This window comes from Malaclemys terrapin, chromosome 1 (genome assembly GCF_027887155.1).
Source record: "Malaclemys terrapin pileata isolate rMalTer1 chromosome 1, rMalTer1.hap1, whole genome shotgun sequence".
NCBI classification, from domain to species: Eukaryota; Metazoa; Chordata; order Testudines; family Emydidae; genus Malaclemys; species Malaclemys terrapin.
The window spans coordinates 95,333,535-95,356,899 of NC_071505.1; the positions used below are offsets into that span (position 1 = coordinate 95,333,535).

The following is a 23,365-nucleotide window of genomic DNA, read 5'->3' on the forward strand; positions in this document are numbered from 1 at the left end:
TTTTTTACCTGGGTAGGATTAAACTTGTCTATTCTTCATCTCATCTGTTTGCTTCAGATGCGGTCTGAATGAAGGGACAAGCAGTCTCTTGACAGACAATCTCCTGGTGGTACTTCCTATGTCATGCCAGCATACGAAATAGCTCAGATTATGCATCCTCAAAAGGTGCAAGCTCATTCCACAAGGGGCCAAGCAATGTTGATGGCATATCTAAGTGACATTCCTATAGTGGACATTTACAGGGCTGCCACTTGGTTCTCTATACTTACTCTTACAACTCATTATGCCATTTCAACTGCATCTAGATCAGATGCAAATTTTGGGAAGGCATTCCTGGAGTCCTTGTTAAATAGACTCTGAACTCCATCTCCCACGAGTACTGCTTGTGAGTCACCTGCCTGGAATATATGGCTGCATCTACTCAAAGAATTAAAAACGGTTACTTACCTGCACTGTAGCTGTTGTTCGTTGAGATGTGATGCAGACCTGTACTCTACAACCCACCCTCAGCATCAGAGTCTGTACTCTTGATGTTTGGTGTGAAAGAACTGAGGGGGATTGAGGAAGCACCGCCCTTATTTAGCCAGGAGAGGAGCTAGGGCCACAGGGTCTGAGCGCCACCCCTACGAGTACTGCTAGGCAAAGTTCTTTGGCTTTGGTGCGCTGGGCGCACATACACCTACATGGAATGCATGTCTGCATCAAATCACAAAAAACAACAGGTACAGTACAGGGTGAGTAACTGCTTTTTATGAGGAATAGCCAGCATGGATTTGTCTAGAACAAATCATGCCAAACCAACCTAATTTCCTTCTTTGACAGGGTTAGTGGTGTAGTGGATGGGGGGAATCAGTAGATGTGCTATATCTTGATTTTAGTAAGGCTTTTGACATAGTCCTGCATGGCATTCTCATAGGCAAACTAGGGAAATGTGGTCTAGATGAAATTACTATAAGGTGAGTGGACAATTGGTTGAAAGATCGTACTTAGTAATAATCAGTGGTTTGCTGTGAAACTGGGAAGGCATATCTAATGGGATCCCGCAGGGGTCAGTCCAGGGTCAGGAACTCATCAATATTTTCATTAATGGCTTGGATCATGGAGTGGAGTGGTTGCTTATAAAATTTGCAGATGACGCCGAGCTGGGAGGGTTTTCAAGCTCTTTGGAGGAGAGGATTAGAATTCAAAAGGACCCTGGCAATTTGAAGAATTGGTCAGAATTCAACAAGATAAAATTTCAATAAAGACAAGTGCAGATTACTTCATTTAGGAAGGAACAATCTGCACATCTACAAAATGGAGACTAACTGTCTGAAAAGGATCTGGGGGTTACAGTAGCTCACAAATTGAATTAGTCATCAGTGTGATGCACTTGCCAAAAAGGCTAATATGATTCTGGGGTGTATTAACAGGAGTGTTTTGTATGAGACATGAGAGGTAATTGTCTTGCTCCATTCTGCACTGGTGAGGCCTCAGCTGGAGTACTGGGTCAAATTCTGGGCACCACACTTTAGGAAAAAATGGGGACAAATTGGAGTGAGTCCAGAGAAGAGTGACAAAAATGATGAAAGATTTAGAAAACCTGACCTATGAGGAAAGGTTAAAAAAATTGAGCATGTTTACATGGTCTACACAGGCTGGGGGAGCTAAGTCAGTCTAAGTTACGCAACTTCAGCTACGAAAACAGTGTAGCTGAAGTCGACGTACTTAGAGCTACTTACCGCCGTGTCTTCACTGCGGTAGGTTGGCTGCTGACGCTCCCCCGTCGACTCCGCTTACGTGTCTCGCTCCGGTGGAGTACTGGAGTCAATGGGAGAGCACTCAATCGACCCCCGCTGGATCGATCACTCTGGAGGTAAGTGTAGACATGCCCTTAGTCTTGAGAAAAGAAGACAGAGGGGAGGAGCCTGATAACAGTCTTCAAATATGTTAAAGGCTGCTAGAAAAAGGACTGTGATCAGTTGTTCTCCATGTCCATGGAAGGTAGGACAAGAAGTAATGGGCTTAATAGTCAGCAAGGGAGATTTAGGTTAGATATTAGGAAAAACTTTCTAACTAGAAGGACAGTTAAGTTCTGGATCAAGCTTACAGGGGAAGTTGTGGAATCCCCATCACTAGGTTTTTAAAAACAGGCTGGACAAATACTTGTCAGGGATGGTTAAGTTTACTTTTCCCTGCCACAGTGCAGGGGACTGGACTGATGACTTCTCAAGGTCCCTTCCAGCCCTAGATTTCTATGATTCTGGTTTGTGTCTCATTAGCAATTACAATACTATTAATCTCTGAAATTCATGGATTTTTAATTAACCGTGGTTTAAATAAGAGCAGAAGTGGGCTCTCAGTTCACATGTTGGCCAGGGTGAAGTGAATGAAATGTGCAAAAATGTTAAAACAACCAGCATTGGTCTCCAACTCTACTGACCAGTAGGAGCTGGGACTGCTGTGCACTGTGGAAGATCCGGGTTAGTCCTGTTCTTTTGCACTAGGGTGGGAGTAGGCACTGAGAGAGACCTGGTTTTGAGTTCCAGGCAGTTAATGTAGTAGATTGCAGCACAATCCACTGCTGTGCAGATGACCTGGGTTTATTTCTAGTGTGACATACACACAGCTCTGGCAGCCTGGGAGTTCAGGAGCCTCTGTCCTCTGAGTCAGCTATTCAGGCTCATCACCATTGTGTCTGAGTACCTAACATTATCATCTGCATTTTATTGATGGGGAAACTGAGGCACATTGAATAACCACACTTCTGTTTTATGAGGTTTCTTCCAGAAAGCACATTGTAACTGCTGGGTACTTGCAGTAGGGATTTCCTATCCTTCACTGAGGCCCAGGTAATGCCATGTTATGTTACATGGAGGAAAAACAGATGTTTTACTTGTTAATTTTCATTCTCCACCAAGTGATTTTGGTGCTTTAAAGTTACCTGACTGAGATCAGCAGTAACAACAGCTAGAGAGCCAGCTCAGTGGCATGGATTTAAGGGGAGAATTGTGACTAGTAAATCTCGGTGCCAGTGTGCTCAGCATATCTGTATGTCCAGCGAGAAAGGTATGAGCGTTTCAGGAGTGGTCTCTCAGAACTGTATCTTTTGAGCACAAATTCAGTTACATTGCCATTTTTCAGCACTGAGAAACTTCAGCTTTGCCAGAGACACAATCAATGACTCCTCTCTGCTCCCTTTTCCCCTGTCAGTGCTGCTTCTCTTAACACATTCACAGCCTGCAGCAGTAATATGGGGCTTCCTGAGCACCCCCTCACTTCCACCCTTCACAGGAAGCAGGAGGCTTTTCCTTAGGTGACTCATATTGAAACAAACCTTCTGTCTCCTTCAGGGGACTCATGGTTGTTTGAGTTTTCAGCTGTGGGTGGTTGCAAGCCTCCTTCTCCTCCCTCCCCCTTTTGTGTGTCAGGTCTGATCTCCTCAATATAATCTCTGAGAGACTCAAAGCCCTTGCCTCGAGTGGTTTTCCAAAAATACTGTGCAAAGGGTGAAATCGGGTAGACAGCATTGAAAGGGGGGAAGGAGTGAAAGTGACGGTGGGGAAGAAGTCCCTCAAGGATAGAATGGCAACCCAGAGGTCAGCTCTGTCCCCAGGCATGAAGCATCAGCTAATGTTCTCGTACAGTCTGGAGCAGACATAGAAATGAACCTCAGTGATGTCGTGTGAGTGGGGAAAACCATTTAACCCTTTCCAAACCACTGTAATTAATGAAAGCTAGGGATCTAAGGATTTCCTGTCAGATTTAGCCTTTAGAGCATCTCATTGTAATTCCAGCATGTACTGGAAATGGAGAGCCAGCCCCCTTGTGATATCTGAACACATATTTAGCAACTCTAATGGGATCCCCATTCGAGCCCTCGCTTCCTGCCCACTGTCCCTCCTGTCTCAGAAAACTGCATTCTTGATAGTCATTACCTCTGCCAGGATTGGGTGTGAGTTGCAGACCCTGACGGCTTGGCCTCCTTACACATAGTTTTCCAGGGACAAGGTTACGCTTTGGCCATACCTGAAGTTTTTATTCATGATGGTGTCTCAGTTTCACTTGAACCAGGTGGTATATTTGCCTGTATTTTCTCCTAAGCTGCATTCCTCCCCGGAAGAGCAATGCCTCCGTACGCTAGACGTCAGACACTCTCTAGCTTTCTATCTGAACAGGATGGAACAGTTTTGTGCTTTGCCTTGCCTGTTTCGTATCGTATGTGGGCCACATGAAGGGCACAAGCAGTCACTGTGCAGACCATCTCTAGATGGATAAACATCTTGCATCAAAACTGCATACAATAAAGTGTCAGCTTCACCTCCTTAACAGATACCGGTGCATTCGACGACAGCACAGGCAACATCGTGACATTCCTCAATGACATGTCCATATTGGACATTTGTAGGGTGACCACGGGGTCGTTCATGCATACTTTTACAGACCATTATGCGATCACCGCTTCTTCCAGAGCGGACACTAATAGAAGAGCGGTCCTTCAATCTTTGTTCAGGTAGACTCCAAGCTGAGCCTCTGGTTGGGTGTACTGTTCACTAGTCACCTTCTTGGAATACACATCTGCATCTACTTGAAGAAGAAATGGTTGCTTACTATAACTGGTTCTTCAAGGTGTGATGCAGAAGTGTATTCCACAACCCACCTGCCATCCCCTCTGCATCAGAGTCTTTCACTGGACATTTGATAAGAAAGGACCGAGGTGGGTCGGGGCGTGAGCGCTGCCGCTCTACAGGCACTGCGAGGCAAAAGTCTCTGGCTCCAACGCACGCATACACCTACTTGGAATACACATCTGCATCACATCTTGAAGAACCACAGTTGCAGTAAGGTAACCATTTCTTCTTATTTTCCACTAACTGACCCTAAATCCACACCTAGCATGGTGAACGTTTTTGGCGTTCACAACTGGTGAAGATAGGAGTCTTACTCCTGCTGTTCAGTGGGAAAACAATATGATAGAGAAAACTAAACTATAGGTCTTGATTCAGTGAGGAATGCAGGAGCTTAAAACAAAGAAAAGTATTGCTGCTGTCCAAGGGCCTTCCATCGTCTTACTCTGCATGCATTAGACATCCTTATGGAAGGGCCCCTAATCTTTAGGATGTCAAGACACTGTTATCTTCTTCCCCACCCTGGACATGCTCCTTGTACTTGACTCTAGTCCCACATTCTCAGATATAGCTGTAAGGAGGTATAATAAAAGGTGTGACACACAGTAGTACTGGTAGAGACTGCTCTTTATTCCCTGGTCCTAAGAGTCAGGGTTGCAAAAGGTCATACTCCTCCCTGTCATGTGGTGGGAGGGGAGCTGTCAGTGTCTGCTGATTCTAGTGGCTACTGTTACAGGAGGCACTGGCATTATCTTGACACTTTGCATCAATAATATGCTTTCTAGAGTGATGTTTAAGTGGGAACTGTGTGTTCAGCGCTGCTTGAGCAACAGACGCTAGAAGCATCTATCCTAAGCTAATGGTAGCGGTACATCTGTCAACAACTATTGTGCTGCCTTTCTTGCTTGGGGACATAGTTTCTGCTGCACAAAAATTGTGTCTGCACACTTGAATGCGTAGGGACTCGTGTGGTATTATTCTAGTGGAAGGCAGTGGTGACTGTCAGTTGTCTGGCTGAGACATCTTTGAGGCTTTTATTTAAGTTGCAAGGAATGTCTGCACTAAGGTCTATATGAAACTAGGTGAACCTGTAACTTTTAAAATCCAGTTACATATGGATTCTATCCACAGGTGCCAGTGCAATCAAACTGTGATTCTACTTACCCTGGTTCTAAGCAATCATCTGTATAACTCACTGTCTTGTAGTGCAAGAGCTCTTTACCTCGATGGCAGGTTTCAGGCTGCTGGGGTTACCAAGAAACAGTATTTTTATATGAAGTTTCCTGTCTCTCTGGTCGCATACTATCTATGTGGCTTCCTTATTTGGATCTAGCCTATTAGAAAACTTCCAGGTTCTGTTGAGCAAGAGGTTATCCCTGGCATGACTAGTTGAAGGTAATCTACTATCTCTTCAGTTGTTAATGAGCTGCAGCCCTGCAAGTATTTAATCCCTTTCAGTGCTGTCATCCTCTTTTTAAAAGGTGGTATTCTATTTCGACTGAGTGTGGGAGATTCCAATTGAGTCACTTCAAGCCTGGGAACTCCTATTATTTCACAGGTAGGAAGTCAGTTTATCAGTTGTTTTGATTGTGTGTGTAGGAGCTTTGGTCTCTAATGGCTACTCCACCTTTTGCCGGATTAAGTAGAGAGATGGGGTGATGTGAATTATGGATTCCTTTTGTGAGTGCTGATGGGACGGGCCCTACACAGCGTTCTCCAAGGAGAGAGGGAGTTTTCTGTTCTGTGGTGATGGAAGGTTGTCGAGCCTTACATTATTTCTCCCTTTTGTTGTCATCTGGCCAATTCTGGAGAACTCACATTTATGATTTTTATGGCTTTCATTTTTAGAGGCGCTAACTTTTTTTCCTGCACGTTTTGGAACGGACAGTGACTGCTCTAGAGAGGGAGCCAAGGCAGTGCCAGTTGGAACAGAACACCTGGGAGGGGCCATATTAAACTGCCAGTGTGTCAAAAGGCAATCTCTCAAATTTATCGCAAGTAATGCAGTTTTGGCCTCTGCTGCAAGAACTCTCACAAAAAGCTCCTTTCTTCATGCCTTCTGGGTGGGAAACAAAATGAGAGACAGAAAGACACACCCATCCTTCCCCACAGGTGCATAAGCTGCAAGCCAGAAGAATACTGAGTTGTAGTCCCATCTGACTGCTGTTAATATGGCTGTGCTCTGTACAGGCCTTATTATTAACCAAAGCCTCATTGTGCTACCATAGGATGGCTTACACCTTAAGGACTAGAGGACTGGGGTCAGCCAACCCTGATTACTAAGGAAGCATACCTGAGCAGGAATCACTTGATTTCACTATAAGAGAAGGAGGAAGCTTCAGAGAGTGTTCTCAGGGAGAAGAGAGGCTGCTGGGAGCGAATAGGCTCCAGCAGAGAAACCTGAAACTTGGAAAGGCCTTGGAGAATGGATGGACTTGAAAACTTTATTATGAATGTTTGTTAAGTTGTTAAAGCAGAAGCTGATAAGGAATGGGAATGGATGGAAGTGTTTGAATTATTGAGGAAGTCCCCTGAAGGGGGAAAATGAGGCAAGGGACTGCTTGTAGGGCCATTCTGAAGCTGAGAGTGAGCACCCAGGAGAAGGTCACTTGTTGACAACTTAAAAAAAAATACAATGGGGGAGTTGGTAATAATGCCTATGGTTAAATTGCCTAATATTTTCCATTATAAAAAACTCACTCACTCTTCCATTGTTTACAGAAAGCTGTTGATATTTGGCAGGAGGAACACTCTCCAGCTACAGAAATGTCTTTTCTTTATGCTGTGAGATTCTACTCAACCTTTTGCTGAGATATAAACTGTTAAAATTCACCATTTCACTTCTCTGCTTTTCATTCCTCAGGATAATTTTGACAGCATGAAAAAATAATGAAACACGTGAACATCCTAAGGCTGGGCTCATGACACTGCCACAGCAGCAAGACACTAGTGGGAAGAGTGGGGTAGAAGAGCCAGGCTCTAGAATATTATTATTATTTTAAAAAAATCTCTTGAGAAAGTAATTTAGGTTTGCAAAATGAAGCACTTAAAAATTAGGAAATCCCAGATTTGTGGTTGCTCACACAACCTTAATTCTGCTCCCTTCTGTTATGCATTATGCCGGTCTTTAATTACATGTTCACATATCTTTTCCCCACAGGGCACCTGCCCCCATTCAGTGCACAGGATGGATGCACAGGGGGATAGGATTACGTTTGAGTGGGCAACCATAAATCTGGCATTTCCTGTCAAGTGCTTGACTCTGCAACCTAAATAATGTTCTTTTGTGTGCGTTTTATGTACATGTATATTATGGGCAACCTTAATAATAAGTGTCACTACCATCTTCACCTATCACTTCCGGTATAAGACCCTGTTTTCATTTGCTTATAACATTGCAAAACTTTTACCACATAGGCTGAAATTTTCCATCCTGGGTGACTGTCTGATTTTTTGTGAAAGTTTCAGCTAAAATGGTCTAGTTGTTTCCAAAAATGAGATTCAGGAAAAAGATGTTGTATTGCCCATGTTAAAAAATTCTTACAACCATTTTGTTGTATATCTGGAGCAGGGACTTGAAATTTGGCAGGGGGTGTTGCGCAAGTGTCAGGGATTTGTCTTTTGCCATCCTCATGAAAATCATCCCAACCTGGCCAAGTTATAGGCCTCTGGAAATTGCAGTTTATGCAAGCTCAGTAAGCACTTGTTAGCTGCTGGCAGATAAATTTTCTGAAGATTCCATCTATTCTGGGCATGCTCCATCCCAGGATTGCAGCAGCTGAGCTACAATTCTCTTTCAATTGCTCCTCCTAGCTCCCAGCAGCCAGTGGTGCTGTTCTTTGTCCTCCCTCCGGCACCCCTGCCCCAGTGTCCAGGCAGTGTGGAGGAGGAAGAAACAGCCTGACTGGAATGCAGAGGGCTGAGGAGCAGGAGTTTCGGGGGAGTGAAGGGAGGAAGGAGCCATAGGGTGAGGGTGTATAGGCAAAGACATGGAGGAGGGTAGGACGGACCAGGGGGCACAGATGGGTGCAGAGTGGGGAGGGGGCAGAAATTAGGGGTGAAGGTGGGGGCAGAAGTGTTTATAGTATTTAGTGTATGCTTCCCTCCAGAACTTGAAATTTGAACCCCAGCTACCCCCGATACATTTCTATGCTGTCAATAAATAACTGTGAAACCCTCTGGCAAAGCGTATATCTCATCTTTCTCATGATTAATTATAGGGTGACCAGGTGTCTGGTTTTCAACCGGAACACCTGGTCGAAAAGGGACCCTGGCGGCTCCAGTCAGCATTGCCATTAAAAGTCTGGTCGGTGGTTCTGTGGTGCTAAGGCAGGCTAGGCCCTACCTGTCCTGGCTGGCATCACGCTGCGCCCCAGAAGCTCCTAGGCGGGGGGCATGGGGCTCTGCGTGCTGCCCGAGCACCGGCTCCGCAGTCCCAATGGCTGGTTCCTGGCCAGTGGGAGCTTGGTGGGGTGGTGCCAGCAGGTGAGAGCTGCATGTGGAGCCTCCTGGCCCCTCCGCCTAGGAGCTGGACCTGATGGCTGCTTCTGGGGGGGCGCGCAGTGCCAGGACAGGCAGGCAGCCTGCCTTAGCCCCCGTTCTGAGCCGCTGACCATGAGCCGCTGGAGGTAAGCCTGAGCCCCCAGTCCTGAGACCCCCCCCCAAACCCAGAGGTCCCTCCTGCACCCCAAACCCCTCATCCCCGGATCCAGTCCAGACCCCGAACCTCCCCCAGCCCAGAGCCCCACACCCTGAACCATCATCCCCAGCCCTACCCCAGAGCCCTCACCCCTCTTGGACCCCAACCCCCTGCCCCAGCCCAGTGAAAGTAAGGGAGGGTGGGGGAGAGTGAGCCACCGAGGGAGGGGGAGTGTAGTGCGTGGGAGCGGGGCCTCAGGGAAAGGGCGGGGCTAAGGTGTTCGGTTTTGTGCAACTAGAAAGTTGGCAACCCTAATTACTCATTTTTCCAAAGCATCCCTGCCTTATTCAGTGCTCAAAATGGTGGACATTGTTCAATGAATTGGGAGTTATTAAATATTTCTCTTTGTCTTCCTCAGTGTGTAGCCTCAAGCCTTAGTTAACACACATCCAAACTTTGTACTGAATTAATTTCCTCATGCCCATTCCTATTGCGAATTCACTATAGTAGCTACGTGTTTCACAAACATTAATGAATTTATCTACACAACATCCTTGTAGAGTGAAGTTGTGTTGTTATCCCCATTTTACAGATGGGAAACTGGCACACCATGAGAGAAAGGTCTAAAATTGTCAGAAATCTCCACTAATTTCGTGTGCACAAGTTGAGACGCCTAAGGCCTGATTTTTAAGGGTACTTGGCATTTTTACATCACTTATATGTTTAAAGCACAACTCCAATCACCTTCATTTGCTGTTGAGAGTTCTCAGCCCTTCTGTAAATCTGTCCCCAGGTATCTCAAATTGGGTACAAAGAAAATTCACTAGATACCTTCCAACTCTGCAACAAATGAAATGGGTGCTATAGACAACAGCCTCAATAACTACCATGCTGAATGAGGCAAGGGGTCCTGTGGAAAAAAACAGTGAGAGATCACAAAATTAGACTGAATCATAATGCATATGCACAAGGGGGCTGAATTAAAGTTATACAGGCAATCTTAGTTCTGGCATTTCCAAACTTTTGAGTGACTGATTTTTCAAAGGTAACTTTTTTTGACATTTTTTTAATGTATTATGGTTATTCAGGAGAATTTTTGAATATAATATATAGTTAATGTAAGGACACTAGAATGACTATAATTGTTAGAATTACTTAATATGCCAAAACATTATATTCAGAAGTGAGTTTGGATGTTTTTGTTTTTATTGCATTTTTGGTGTTTGTATTTTGGTTGATCTGAGCTGTCCCTTAAAGGACGAGATGAAGAGAGCACTTTTACTGTCATGTGTGTTTGAAAGCATTGTGTAAGAGTTACTGCCGTATCCACACAGTGGAGGACCCAGCCTTTGTATGTTCCTGGGAGGTCAGATATTGATTTAACTTTTCAGAAAGCAAGCCTCATTCTAGAAGTGTAACATTAGTATTTCTGGAGGACTGGATGCCTTAGGGCTTTGCTAATGAGCTACAGTGCCTTTCCCCTGGAAGTCATCAGTGAATGTGTGTAAATATAATTTGGTGCATCCCAGTTCCAACTCCCACATCACACTTACCGTTATCATTTGAACTAGTTAGCAAGAGCTTCAGGACAGAGGCTGTCCTGAGTTGTGAGTCTGTACAGCGCCACCCTGATCTCAGGTGAGCCCTCTGGAGAGCTCCTGCTGCAGGGGTGAAAATTGTGTTACTCATGATAAATGTGTGAGCGTTAGCATTAGCAACACTGATGGTCTCACACACATGCCTCGAGGGTGGGTGGGGGAGTTAAAAACATGATTTAATCTTTTCAAAAAATTTCTCGCCAAGCTCATTATTTCCTACAATCTTCTCATGACTATTGAACATTTTACGGTTGCCAAACCTGAAAATAACTAAGAATTTAGGGAAATTCCTATCTGTCTTATGCAGGGAGATGATTCCCAAGAATAGGAGTCCTGTGTGATTATCCTCTTCAGAGAAGTAGGATTACAATTCACTTTCTCTTTGTCACAGCCCTTTCAGGAGGCAGATGGCATGATGTGACTACATTTGGGAGGTGTCACTAGTCTGAGAGGAAACAGTAGAATGGGAGAGGAGGGAGATTGTTGAAAATATGAGTGAGGACAAGACCTAAAACTGTTCTGGAAATACAGTCTGAGAGAAGAGAAAAGTCAAGAGAAACCAATGGATCTGTGATCGAGAGAGAGTCTGAGGGCCCCAGAGAATTGGGGCAGCTCTAAGGTTGTCACTGGGATTTAGTGCTCTCACTTGTGAGTCAGAAATGGAAGGATTCCCGCCTCCCTTCTTTCATGTGTAAAGAGGACAAAAATAAAGAGAGGGGAAGTGGCTAGCAAGGAATAAATCTTTCTTCTCTTGTCTCTTTGCAGCAGTTCGGCAAAATCCTTGATGTAGAGATAATCTTTAATGAGCGTGGCTCCAAGGTAAGTCCTGTTTCTATATCCAGTTTCTCTTGTTGTTTTGATTGCACAGAGAAAGAGGCAGTTCATTGTCTAGATAATATGCTCTGCAGAGATCAGGAGGGCCTGGTGTGATGGGGGGGAATGGAGAAGCTACTTCTGGGACTCTCTCCTGCTCCCTCTAACTCCAGAATCTGAGCATGGCCAATTCTGGGCAGCACATCCAAATGCTCCCAAATACTCCTCTCTCTAATGAGAGATCAGGTTCCCCAACCTATGATGGAGGGAGTCATTTGAACACTCTTAGCAGCAGTTTTCACTGCAGAGCAATGTGGTGTTCTCTGGGGAAGGGAAGACAAGGTGACACTATGTGTTATGTATTGATATCCATAAAACAGTTTTTATTACATAAAAAGTGCTTATTTAGAGTAAGTGGAATATCTCACATATGCAAGGAATTTTTTCCTTGCCTTTGAAAACTTAAGAGGCTGTTGTGAGAAATACTGGCCTTCCTTGACAGAGACATCTGATGCTTAAATTAAGCACCCACAATTTCCCCCAGTATGAACCCTTCCCCATTGAATTTCTATTTGCGCGACTATTTTCACCTTTAAGATGCATCAAAAGGGAGGTTTTGTTCAGCATTGATGCTAATTTACCTCTCTGGAGTCCAGGCTTCAAATACTGTTCAGGTCAAATGTAGTGAATTTCAGTGATCTCTGTCCTAACTGGCAGTTGGGTCTCATCTCATAACCAAGATCATCACAATGACAAATTGATGTGATTCTCTCTCTGCCCAGGAGGTCCAGCACTGGAATAGCAGGGAGTGTTGCAGGTCAGGATCAAGGTGCATTGGCAGAGCTCTGTGGGGGAAGCTTGCACAGTGCATGTCTATACTATGCTTGACTTAATCAGTGCTACGATTCCCATTTTCAATTAAAAATGAAAATTTTCTCTCACATGACATTTTGAAGATGCAAGCCAGCTAAGCAGTTTATATTTTTAAATCCCTGCCTTTCCCTTGGGTTTGAAGTTCACAGCACTATGCGGCCTCACTGCTCCTTCAGCGATATACTGATATACAAGGTTCTCTACAAATTCTCACCTGTGTTCCCTAAATTGCATTTTAAAATTCCTTAATCTCTCCATGCATTCTCTGGAATCCAGGCAAGGGGTTGTTTTATGTCTAAAAGAGCCAAGATTCACTCCCCGCTCCCGACAGCGCACCCCTCCACCCATTTTTTCCTATTCTCTGTGTTTTATAATACAATTTGTGTAAATAGGTTTCTGGATAGTTTAGTTTGGGAGTTTTCTTTCTCTTTATAGATACAGTAAACCCTACATGCTTTTACCAGAAACATTCAGCTATGGCAGAATCTGTAAATATTTATTCTGCTCTGCACAGTTCTTCTGATGTTTGTAGGCCAGAGCTGTCTGTGAATTAGCCTTGATTTTAGTCATTTCTCTCGGGCGTCGTGAACAGCCTCTAGCAAAATCTCTGCTTTTTCTGAATGTAATCACTAAAGAAAAAACAAAACCAACTGACCTGTCAAAAAACTGTGGAGCTATATACCTCTTCCCCCACGGTATTTGTGCTTTCCAGTTCTATATGCTTTTCCACTTCCATACACACCCAACCTCCTCTCCCAGCCCTGTATTAAACACCCACACCTGCCCTTTCCCATTTCAGTGATATTAACATGGGGGATTTTCTGTGAAGCCTTGAATTCTGATTATGAACTTTAGCTGTTCAAGAAGATAATTAAGCCCAAGGCTTCTGGTTTTCGGTTAAAACAAAAACCACATTTACTGAAGTCTTTTGCAGAATTTTGCCCTGGATTCTTAGTAAATATTTTTAAAATGAAAACAACCCAAAGACTTAATATTCTGGATATCCAGTTTCCTATTGCTGCTTGTCAACTTCATAGCAATGAGTAACTGCAAAACTAATGCTTGCTGTTTCAGAGATGGGGAACAGCTTGAATGGAACCCAGAATACACCCAAAGAATATTTGTTCATGATATTTTGCATCCTGCTGTACCCAAAGTAATTATAATTGTTTTTTAAAAATGCCAAAATTATTCCTACTTAGTGTGAAAATGGGAAGCCCAAGTGTTACTGAGTGGGGTATAGCTGCACGAACCACCTGGTATTCACGCTATAATGTAAAAACAACAGTTTGGTGACCTGATGGTGAAGCAAAGGAAATGGATCTTTCTGGAGGCCCCTTACTCACTCTTGGGTTCTTCCCCCCCTTCCCCCCCCCACCTCCAAAATAAAATTTGAAATAAATTAAAAATCTGAATGCATTTCTCCTGCCCTGTGGTTTCCTTTGAAATCTAATTATATGAAACCTCTCTCTTCTCCTCCTCCTCTCTCTTGGGAATCTGAAAGCAGATGCTCCTGCTGCCTGCCTTGTGCTGTGTTCTCAATGCTCCCCTCCCCTTCCCAGAATTCCTAAAGGGTGTAGTTTGTATGTGTGTTTGGTAAATATTTAAGGTATAAAGGTAAATCCCAAATTCCCCTGGTTTTGCCCCCATCCAATGTGCGATGGGAAACTCCTCCGTGGTCTGAGCAGCTCTTTGTCCCTACCTAATGGGGACAGAGGTTGTCTGCCAGAAATTGCGCCAAGGCTGGTAAATGATTTGAGAAAATGTGCAAGTTATATCCTTCCTTTTGGATCCACCTGAGATGAACTGATAACTTTTCTTTCTGCATCATTAATTCATTTAGATGGGTGATGTTCTTTTTTTTTACATTCTGAGAGGAATTGTACCCAACAGGGCAAATGATTGTGGCCAGGGCTGGCTCTGGCTTTTTTGCCATCCCAGGCAAAAAAGTCTCCTGCCCACCCGCCCCCGGCGGGGAGCGCAGCAGGGGAGGGCGCCGAGGGAGGGTGGGAGCGCCGGGGGAGGGTGGCGAGCCCGGCCGCGGCCCCGCTCTCCCCGGCCGGCCGGAGCACCAGGAGGAGGGCGGCGAGCCCGGCCGCAGCCCCGCTCTTCCCGGTCAGCTGGAGCACTGGGGGGAGGGTGGCAAGCCCGGCCGCAGCCCCACTCTCCCCTGCCGGCCGGAGCACCGGGGAGGGCGGCGAGTCCGCCGCGGCTCCACTCTCCCCAACCGGCCGGAGCTCCAGGAGGAGGGCGGAGAGCCCGGCCGCGGCCCCACTCTCCCCAGGTGAGCGCCGCCCCCCTCCAGGTGCCGCCCCAAGCACATGCTTGGAGGTCTGGTGCCTGGAGCCGGCCCTGATTGTGGCCCCTGAACATCTGAGAAATACACTAACTGAGTCATAAACAATAGTTACATCACAACAACTGGATTGTGTTACTAATCTTAGAAAATTGCATTGTTGACTTTCTGAAGTGTGGAGTGGGGTGAATTAGTTCCAAGTCATGTGGTGGTTTCTGCTAATCACATTATTTAGATTCCAAACTAATCAGAGTGCTCCTCTGATTGGGGCAATTTAAAATGACACTGTTTCCCTTGGTGGTCTTTACACCGATTCTGTGCTGCTACCCATTCGAAAGCATAAATGAATGTTATAAGGCCTCTTGGTTTTCTTGTAGTTTTCAGCTTGCCTAACAGAGTAACTTCAGATTTTCCTTAAATGGGATTTTTTTGTTCCCCAGGAAACTAGCTGTTTGTTTTTGATTCCCCTCAGCTCACCATAAAAGTTCTAGTTCTGATTCATGTAAACAGTACAACACTCCCATCCCCAATTCACCATGCATTTTAGTGAACCATGGACAGAATATATCCAGAGTAGGTAAGGGTATTTGATGCTCCATTTGGTAAGAGGAGGCACCTTTTCTAGTAGATGTCCCAACATTAATACACCAGCTGAACAGCTATGCTTGTTTGCAGAGTTAATGCCATCTGCATGTTAGCTTAACCATAGAATTTTAATTGAGACCTGCTCCCTCCATTTCCTGTTCCCAGAAGCTATAATGGAACATTACACCAGAAGGAAACTTAGCACTTTTCTCTTCATCAGCCATTCAAGATGCAGCATTCAGAGCTGTGCACATGATGATATTAATAACAAAATAAGACTGCTTCTGAACCGGGAGTCCTGGCTGCTGATTGGCTAATGAGGGAATCATTTACAAAAAATATTAAGAGTTCAGTTTTAGTACAGATCTCACATGCTATTGGTTTCAGAATTACGTAAATGATGTCCCCTGCTTCATTTTATGGGGGAAACCCAGATCCATCAAAAAAGAGTTAGCCCAGTGTTCTGAACTTCTTATGGGAGAGAAGGTAGTATCCACAGGAGCAAATCCAATGGAGCTTAACCCCAAAAGGGATTGTGGCTTGTTGGACAAATATACATGGATCACATCTATAGAGTTCCACTTTTAGCTGCTAGCTGAGGAACCTCCTGACAATAGTGCACGCTACTACTGTGGTGACCTGGGCCACTGGCCACGTATTTGATTACAGGATTCTGGTTCACAGAGCAATTTAATTCACACTGGGCTCCACTCATCACCACTCCAGCCCCCCGTGTAGTTGTATGTTTCATTTTAACATTTTGTAAAATATCATACATGTTCTGTAAATTTTGTTCCGGTCTATTGCAATTCATACAGAAAACAGGCAGAGGTGGTTAGCAGGCACACTGATACATCCACCCACCCTTTATGGACTTCCTGTACTGAGGGTTGCCATGGCAGTCTGTGCTGCAGCAACAGCATCTCCTACATTCCTGAGATCTAAATCAGAGAAATGAAAAAGGGATATTCGTTAAAAGACACTCATGTGCAAATCTCTCTCTCGTTTCCTGTTATCCCCAAATAAATCCTCTTACTTTCACGTGCTGTTCCAGCACCTAGTCATCACCTCTTCTTTCCCCAAGGACTGAAGCACATCTCCTGGAGCCTCACTACTAGAGGTGGGGATGGGTTACATCACCTCTTCAGACCTTTTTCTTGACCACACCCATCTCTAGATCTTGAGAGAAACATGAGTGAAGAAACAATTAGTGCACCTACAAAACAAACTAAGAAAAGAAAATCAAGCTCCTTACCTCTTGAAGCACTAACAGCAGAATTCATATATTCAAAATCATAATATTGCCTATACTCCAGGCTCAGAATTGGTCTGGCGGCAGCAGCAGCCCAAGTGGAGGCTATCTCACCCTTACGATAAAAGACAAGGAACAGCTTCAAAACACTGGTAGAGCAGACACCCCTCCCTACTGTTGCCATGCCCTTGAAAGCTGGGGGTGGGGGTAGGAATCTCACGGTGTTCATAAGCACAGTTGCAGAAAGCACACTCCTATTTTTTAAAAATATGGCTGCACACTAGCTTAAGGCTTGCCTAAACAAGAAAGTTGCACCCATTTAACTAAAGCTGTAATTTTAAACCCATTTAGTTAAACCAGTGCAAAAGGTGTGTGGACACTCTCATGTTGGTTTAAGTCAATTTAAACTAAAGCCAAATAAGTCACTAAGGCTATGTCTACACTGCAGACCTCACAGCAGTACTGCTGCAGCTGCGCCAGTGTAAGGTCTCCTGTGTAGCCGCTCCATGCTGGCAGGAGAGAGCTCTCCTGCTTGCATAATTAAACCACCCCAATGAGGGGTGGTAGCGATGGCAGCGGGAGAGCGTCTCCCACCGACATAGCGCTGTCCACAATCCTGACCAACAAAGGTTTAACCGACAAAGTGCCAGTGTAGACATAGTTCATTATTATTTTCTTACTAAACTGAAATAAGTGTGTCCACACAGGTTTGTATTGATTTAACTAAATTGGTTTAAAAACAGACAAGTTAAATCATTGCCACTTTCTTTTGTCAGGAAGGTCCTTAGTAATTACTTGGAATGAAAGAGATGTAGCCAAAATCTTTCCCCCTTGTTGTCTAGCTACAATTTTAGGCCTTGTCCACACACAGTCTTGAACCCAGGCAAACCCTGGTGTGCGCACTTTTATTTTGGCTTACCGGTCACTAATTTCAGCTTAGTTTATACCAATTCATAATCAATTTGAGACAAACTGAACAAAGTCTGGCGTAAAACAAAATAAGAGAGTTCACACAGCCATGTGTGTACTGGTTTAACTAAATCCATTTAAAATCGCACCTAAGTGCAACTCTGCTTGTAGACAAGCCCTTCATTTGATTTCCCTTACTGACCAAAAGGTCTACCGTTCTCCTCCTGCAGGGTTTGGGGAATGTGTGTCCACTCTTTAAACAGTGGGTGCTTGTTTCTGAATCTCCTGCTCTGTTGCTGTTGGTGCATTCCAATCACTCATCTCAGGTGGATTATGGAGGAAGGTGGAAGGTCCCCTAATCTCTCCTAAAGCCTTGGAAGCAGGCAGCCCGAACTGCTGGACTTTCCTGGCCATGTCTATATGCTTCTGTGTCTTGCCTGTATCTATAAAGAGGGTTTATTTTCAGAAAAACAACTTATTTTTGGTAAAAATAATTTTTGAATGTAGCAGCAAATTAAGGAAATGCCCTTCTGAGGCTTTGTGTTCTAGCAACACAAGACAAAGATACTGCTGCTCAGGTGAATGTTCTAAGCACAGTGGAAAACAAAGAGTTAACAATGCATGGATTTCAAGGGACTGGTTTAGTTTCCTTTGGTTTTTATTTTCTGTTTTTTGTTGTTTTATTTTTTTGTTTTGTTTTAATTTCTGTGTTCTGGCCACACCCAGGAGAACCGTCTGCTTTTGATTTCTCCCTTTACGGTCACATGGTAAATTTTCTTTCTCATTCTTCAGAGATGGAAACATTCAAAGACTATATATCTCTATCTATCTATTTTTTTACACCGCTCATCCTGTTGCTTGTTATTTATTGCAGAATCTGAGGCCAGACTAAAAGAGTGACAGTTACTCGGTCTCTTCAGGGCCCTCAAACAAACCTTTGGGAAAAAAGAGAGGGGTACTGTTGGGTTGCAGATTGCTCAAATGTTGCAGAGAGGTTTCTTTGGGGGTACCCAGTACTGTCTAAGCTTAATCTTATTTCCTACTGGCGGTTGAGCTACTGGCAAGGTTGACATTGGAAAGTCGTAACAGTCCTATTAAACTTAGTCTACTTGTAATATTTAGAAAACCCTAGATCTCTCTTGACCCAGGCCTGTATCCTCCCTGGATCTGGCCCTCTCCTCTGCCTGCAGAGGTAAGGAGAGCCTTTGCCCATTGTGGATCCAGGTTAGCAAATATTTTTTGCTTGAAACAAGTATTGTTTTGTAAAGCAGACAGTCTTGGGTGTGAGCAGAAATTATGGGGGGGGGGGAGGGAAGGAGACTGTTATAAATGAATGTGGGTACAAAATAACCTCCATTCTTTTGTAGGTCACCTTTTTATAAAAAGATGTTTAAAAATCAGTTTTGTGCCTTTTTTCTCCCACATGGAAATTTTTAAAACAAATGAAGAAAATAAAAAATCTGCCAGTTTTTTTTGTTTTTTGTTTTGTTTTTTTAAACCTTAGAAATAGCAGTAACATCAGGTCCGGTCTGGTCTACTTTTACTGAAGTAGTAGTTGTAAGCAGTATTGTCATAGACGTGTTAGTCCCAGGGTATTAGAGAGACAAGGTGGGTGAGGTAATATCTTTTATTGGACCAACAGAAGTTGCCTCTGGAGTACTAGTTGGAAGGCTCAGATGTGCATTATGTGGTCTCATACTTTAATGGAGGGTGTATAGGTGTTGAATCTTTAACACCATCCATACCCCAAAGTGTTAATTGGGTATTAGAATTAAATAAGTGTCAACAGAGGGATACAGTCTGAGGGCTTGTCTATACATAAACTGGAACCAAAATAACTAAATCAGTTTTAATTCATACCTTTAGTTATTTTAGTGTAAGTCTGTGTATGGGCATTCATTTTGGAATGAATGCCCCCAGTTTGATATTAGTTGTTAGTTTCAAATTTTTTTTAATTAAGTTCATTTGAAATGGGGTACTCTTATTCCATAATAAGTGTCCCCACACAGATTTACACTGTCTAGAATAGTATGAAGTAAAACCAGTGTAGTTATTTTAGTTCCAGTTTGTGTATAGACAAGCCCTACAAATCTCTTTTCCTCTGTTGCTCAGTTTTATGTCATTTGTGATGTCATAATTTCTTTAATTCTCTTCTCTCCATAAACTCTTCCAGGGCAGATAATTACTGATGTTTTTAATGAAAAAGCAAGTTTTTATTTTTAAATTTTTTACAACAAATTTTCAGGCTGCCTTTATACACCATAAAGAAACAGAGGGGCACAACCATAATTTTCCCACCTTCACAGGTTGCCTTTAAAGGCAACCTATGGTCTATCCTCCCTTGGCAGCCAGCTCAGCTTCAGCATGTCTGAGGTTCAAGAGGGTTTTATCAATTCAGACTAGTTTGTCATCCCTGAATCTGCCCACCATGTGGTCCAAATTTCAACTCATTTCAGCAACACACTTTCAAACTGCTTTGAAAAAGGAGACACTTGTTAGTCGCATAGTTTGTTTTATTTTTTTAGTAACCAGGAAAATGTGATTGGCTGGAAGTTTAGATTCCTGGGGTAAGAGGAGACATGAGATTCTCTTACAGAAGTCAGCGTTACAATTTAATCATTAGCTACGATTTTTTTTCTTGATCTTAAAACAAAAAAACAACTACTACCACCAAAAAAACCCTCTGCTTTACAAATGTTAAAAGGATTTTGTACTGGAAACCCAGTTGTGAAGGATAAGGGCTACTGTGCACAAGGCAACCGGAATGGCAAATGACTCAAACCTTATAAGGTTCTCATTATAAAACCTTAAAAAGCCCTTGTAAAATGATGGCCTACTAGCCTCTTGCCATTAAGCCTGTTTAGAAATCAAGATGCTGCTACTGCACTTCAGCCTGTCCGTTGAAGAAGGGGGCTGCAGAGCCAAGATGCCTTTTCCCTGCAGAGGCATAGTCTTACATCACTCACATTATCTGGGTCTCTGTTTAGTATAATTGTTTCCATTACATCAAACACAAGCTTTGTTCTCCCTGCTCCCCAGGGTGGTTCCAGCACAGATTACTGTCTGTACACAACTGGTGTTCATTTTATACCAAGCCACAGGAACTAGGTACCCCTCTCCTGCTCATAAAGGATCTGAAAAGCAATCTGAGGTGAAATTTTCACATTGGTCCCTAACCACTAGACTTCTATATTAAGAATGTCCAAATCAACAGAGCTGTCTGTTAGAATGTATCATTTGCTGCTAGTTAAATTCCTAGTTCATTTAGGGTATGTCTATACTTACCCGCTGGTTCGGTGGCAAGCAATCGATCTTCTGGGATCGATTTATCACGTCTTGTCTAGACGTGATAAATCGATCCTGGAAGTGCTTGCCATCAACGCCGGTAATCCTGCTCCGCGAGAGGGGTAGGTGGAGTCGATGGGGGAGCCTGCCTGCCGCGTGTGGACCCGCGGTAAGTACCTTTAAGTTCGAACTAAGATACTTCGACTTCAGCTACATTATTCACGTAGCTGAAGTTGCGTATCTTAGTTCGAACTGGGGGCTTAGTGTGGACCAGCCCTTAGTTTCGTCAGTCCATCCATGTGACAGTGCAGTTCATCCCCATGGGAGTCAGTATGATGTCATACACTGCACTGTTTTATGACTGAATGAACCTGCATGAGTGGAGACTTCTTAGGAAAGCGATTCTGTAAGTAGGTCCAGGGCTTTGCATGTAAGGAGATGTTACAATAGCCCTTGGGCCATCATAGTTACCCTAATAGGCATAGGTGCTGGCTTGAAATGGTTTCCATCATCTGCAGGGTTTAGTTTGGTTCAGTGGTTCTCAGCGTCCCCACTATACAAATTATTCCAGCACCACTGCTCAAAGGCCAATGGGAAACCATTCTTCTCCAGCTTCAGAGTTCAAGCCCACCTCGTGGTCCCACTTGTCTCTACACACAATTGAGAAGAAACCGGGATACCTTTTTGAAGTAGGAATTGTTAAGATAGTGGTGTAGGTATGTAACTGAGTTAGGAGGGAGGCAGCTGTGGGATAGGGGATGTCAGCTAAATCCTGTCTTGGCCTATGACATTAATGCACATAGAAATCTCGTTCAGACTTACTATACTGTATAGATTTGATATGGCAGTCACAGAGGGAAAATTTTACACCACTCTTTTCTGACAATAATATATAGTGCTTTATATGTTTATATTTTGGTACCGCCTAGAAGCCCGACTTAGCATCAGGGGCCTGTCCTAGGCACTGTACAGGCATAGAGATAGACATGATCTCTGCCCCGGAGACCTTACACTGGGCTTAACAAACATCTAATCCTCACAACAATTCTATGAGGTAGGTAAATATTATTATTGTACCCATTTTACAGATGGGAAAAGTGAAGCAGAGAGGGTGACTTGCCCATAGCTACAGTGGTGTCAATGTAGGAGCCAGGATCGGAACAGAGGAATTCCTGGTGGCCAATCCTTAACTCAAACCACACCTCTCTCCTGCAAGAGACTGTTGAAACTACCAGGTGCCTTTCAATACCATACAAAGGTCCACAAAGTAGCACAGGCATTAATTGGCAATGGCGTGAAATGTCCAGCTTGGGCTTCACCAGCTTCTCTACATCAGAATAGAATAGGGCCTAGGACTTACCTTTAAGAAAATTTGTCTCGAGTAACTTTGTACTTCTTTTTTGGTCTGGCCTCAATTGCTTTTACATTTTCTTTTCATTATTATTATTTATTATTTATTACTATTTATTATTTAATATTCTGATTAAAATTCCTTTATTTTATTTTATTGAATTGAATTTCTTTTATTTATGAAACATGCATGAACCAACTATGTGACTCTAGGAGAGTATTGCTGAGTTGTGCTGATGTCAATTTCATACTGTGATATTTTTTCTCTATTTATCTAGAGATCAGTATTTCAATATATAACGATGTGCATGTTTTCCCCCCTTCTCCCGCTGCATGCAGGGATTCGGGTTCGTAACTTTCGAGAATAGTGCTGATGCAGACAGGGCCAGGGAGAAATTACACGGCACCGTGGTAGAGGGCCGTAAAATCGAGGTGCATGTCTTCAGTAATTCAATTTCTTCTTTATATTTATTCTTTTTATTTCTTTTTTGTGTCTTGCCTCACTTATTTCACATTTGGATCCCTGTCTTGTGTGTGCGTGTGTTTGTGTCTCTGTGTCCTTCACCCCACTGCACTGAAGTCTACAAAAGTGACAACCCCTCCCAAAAAATATCTTTGGTTGATTTGAGTATTTTTCTTTTTCTTTCTTTCTTTTTTTTTTTTAAGTTTGTTTCCCACCCACTCCAAATTTTTGCCCTTCTGCTGTCTTGATTTTCCTTTGCTTCAGTTTGTGAGGCTCCGATTTCCTGTTTGTTATCAGGCCTGAACAAAAGTAACTCAAAAAGTACTGTCTGATTTCTAACTCTGTGTCTGACAATAAAGCAGGGGGCCAGCCAGTATCCTCTCTTTCCTCAGAGGCCAGTTCTCCTTCATATGAGTGTGAGCTGATGTTGAGGGCAGGGTAGAGGGAAAAAGGCACTGATTGGGCTGCTGTAGCTGCCTTCTTGATCTGTCTGCAGTCAATTAAAGTTAACTCTTAAAACTTCCTGTAAGGAGAGCTCTCAGTAGAAGGGTTAAGTGGCTGGCCAAGGTAGCTACATATGAGGCCGTTGCATGGTGCTCACCAATTTTCTGTTCCACCTTGTTGAAGGCTAACTGGCCCCTTCCCCTTCTCCCTCTTTCTTTACCAAAAAAAAAAAAAAAAAAAAAAGTACTAAA

General features: G+C 43.7%; 1 protein-coding gene across 20 annotated transcripts in view; it reads left to right on the forward strand.

Moving 5' to 3' along the window:
* Positions 1-23,365, forward strand: part of RBFOX2 (RNA binding fox-1 homolog 2) — a 252,347-nt gene that overhangs the window by 198,231 nt on the left and 30,751 nt on the right. For 14 of the 20 annotated variants that reach the window (XM_054032385.1, XM_054032330.1, XM_054032357.1 and 11 more), the window contains 2 exons: positions 11,610-11,663; positions 22,547-22,639. In XM_054032385.1, the coding sequence (XP_053888360.1) occupies positions 11,610-11,663; positions 22,547-22,639 (147 nt within the window). The remainder of the gene's footprint in view (positions 1-11,609; positions 11,664-22,546; positions 22,640-23,365) is intronic. The other 6 variants (XM_054032407.1, XM_054032417.1, XM_054032366.1 and 3 more) reach the window with 1 other exon arrangement.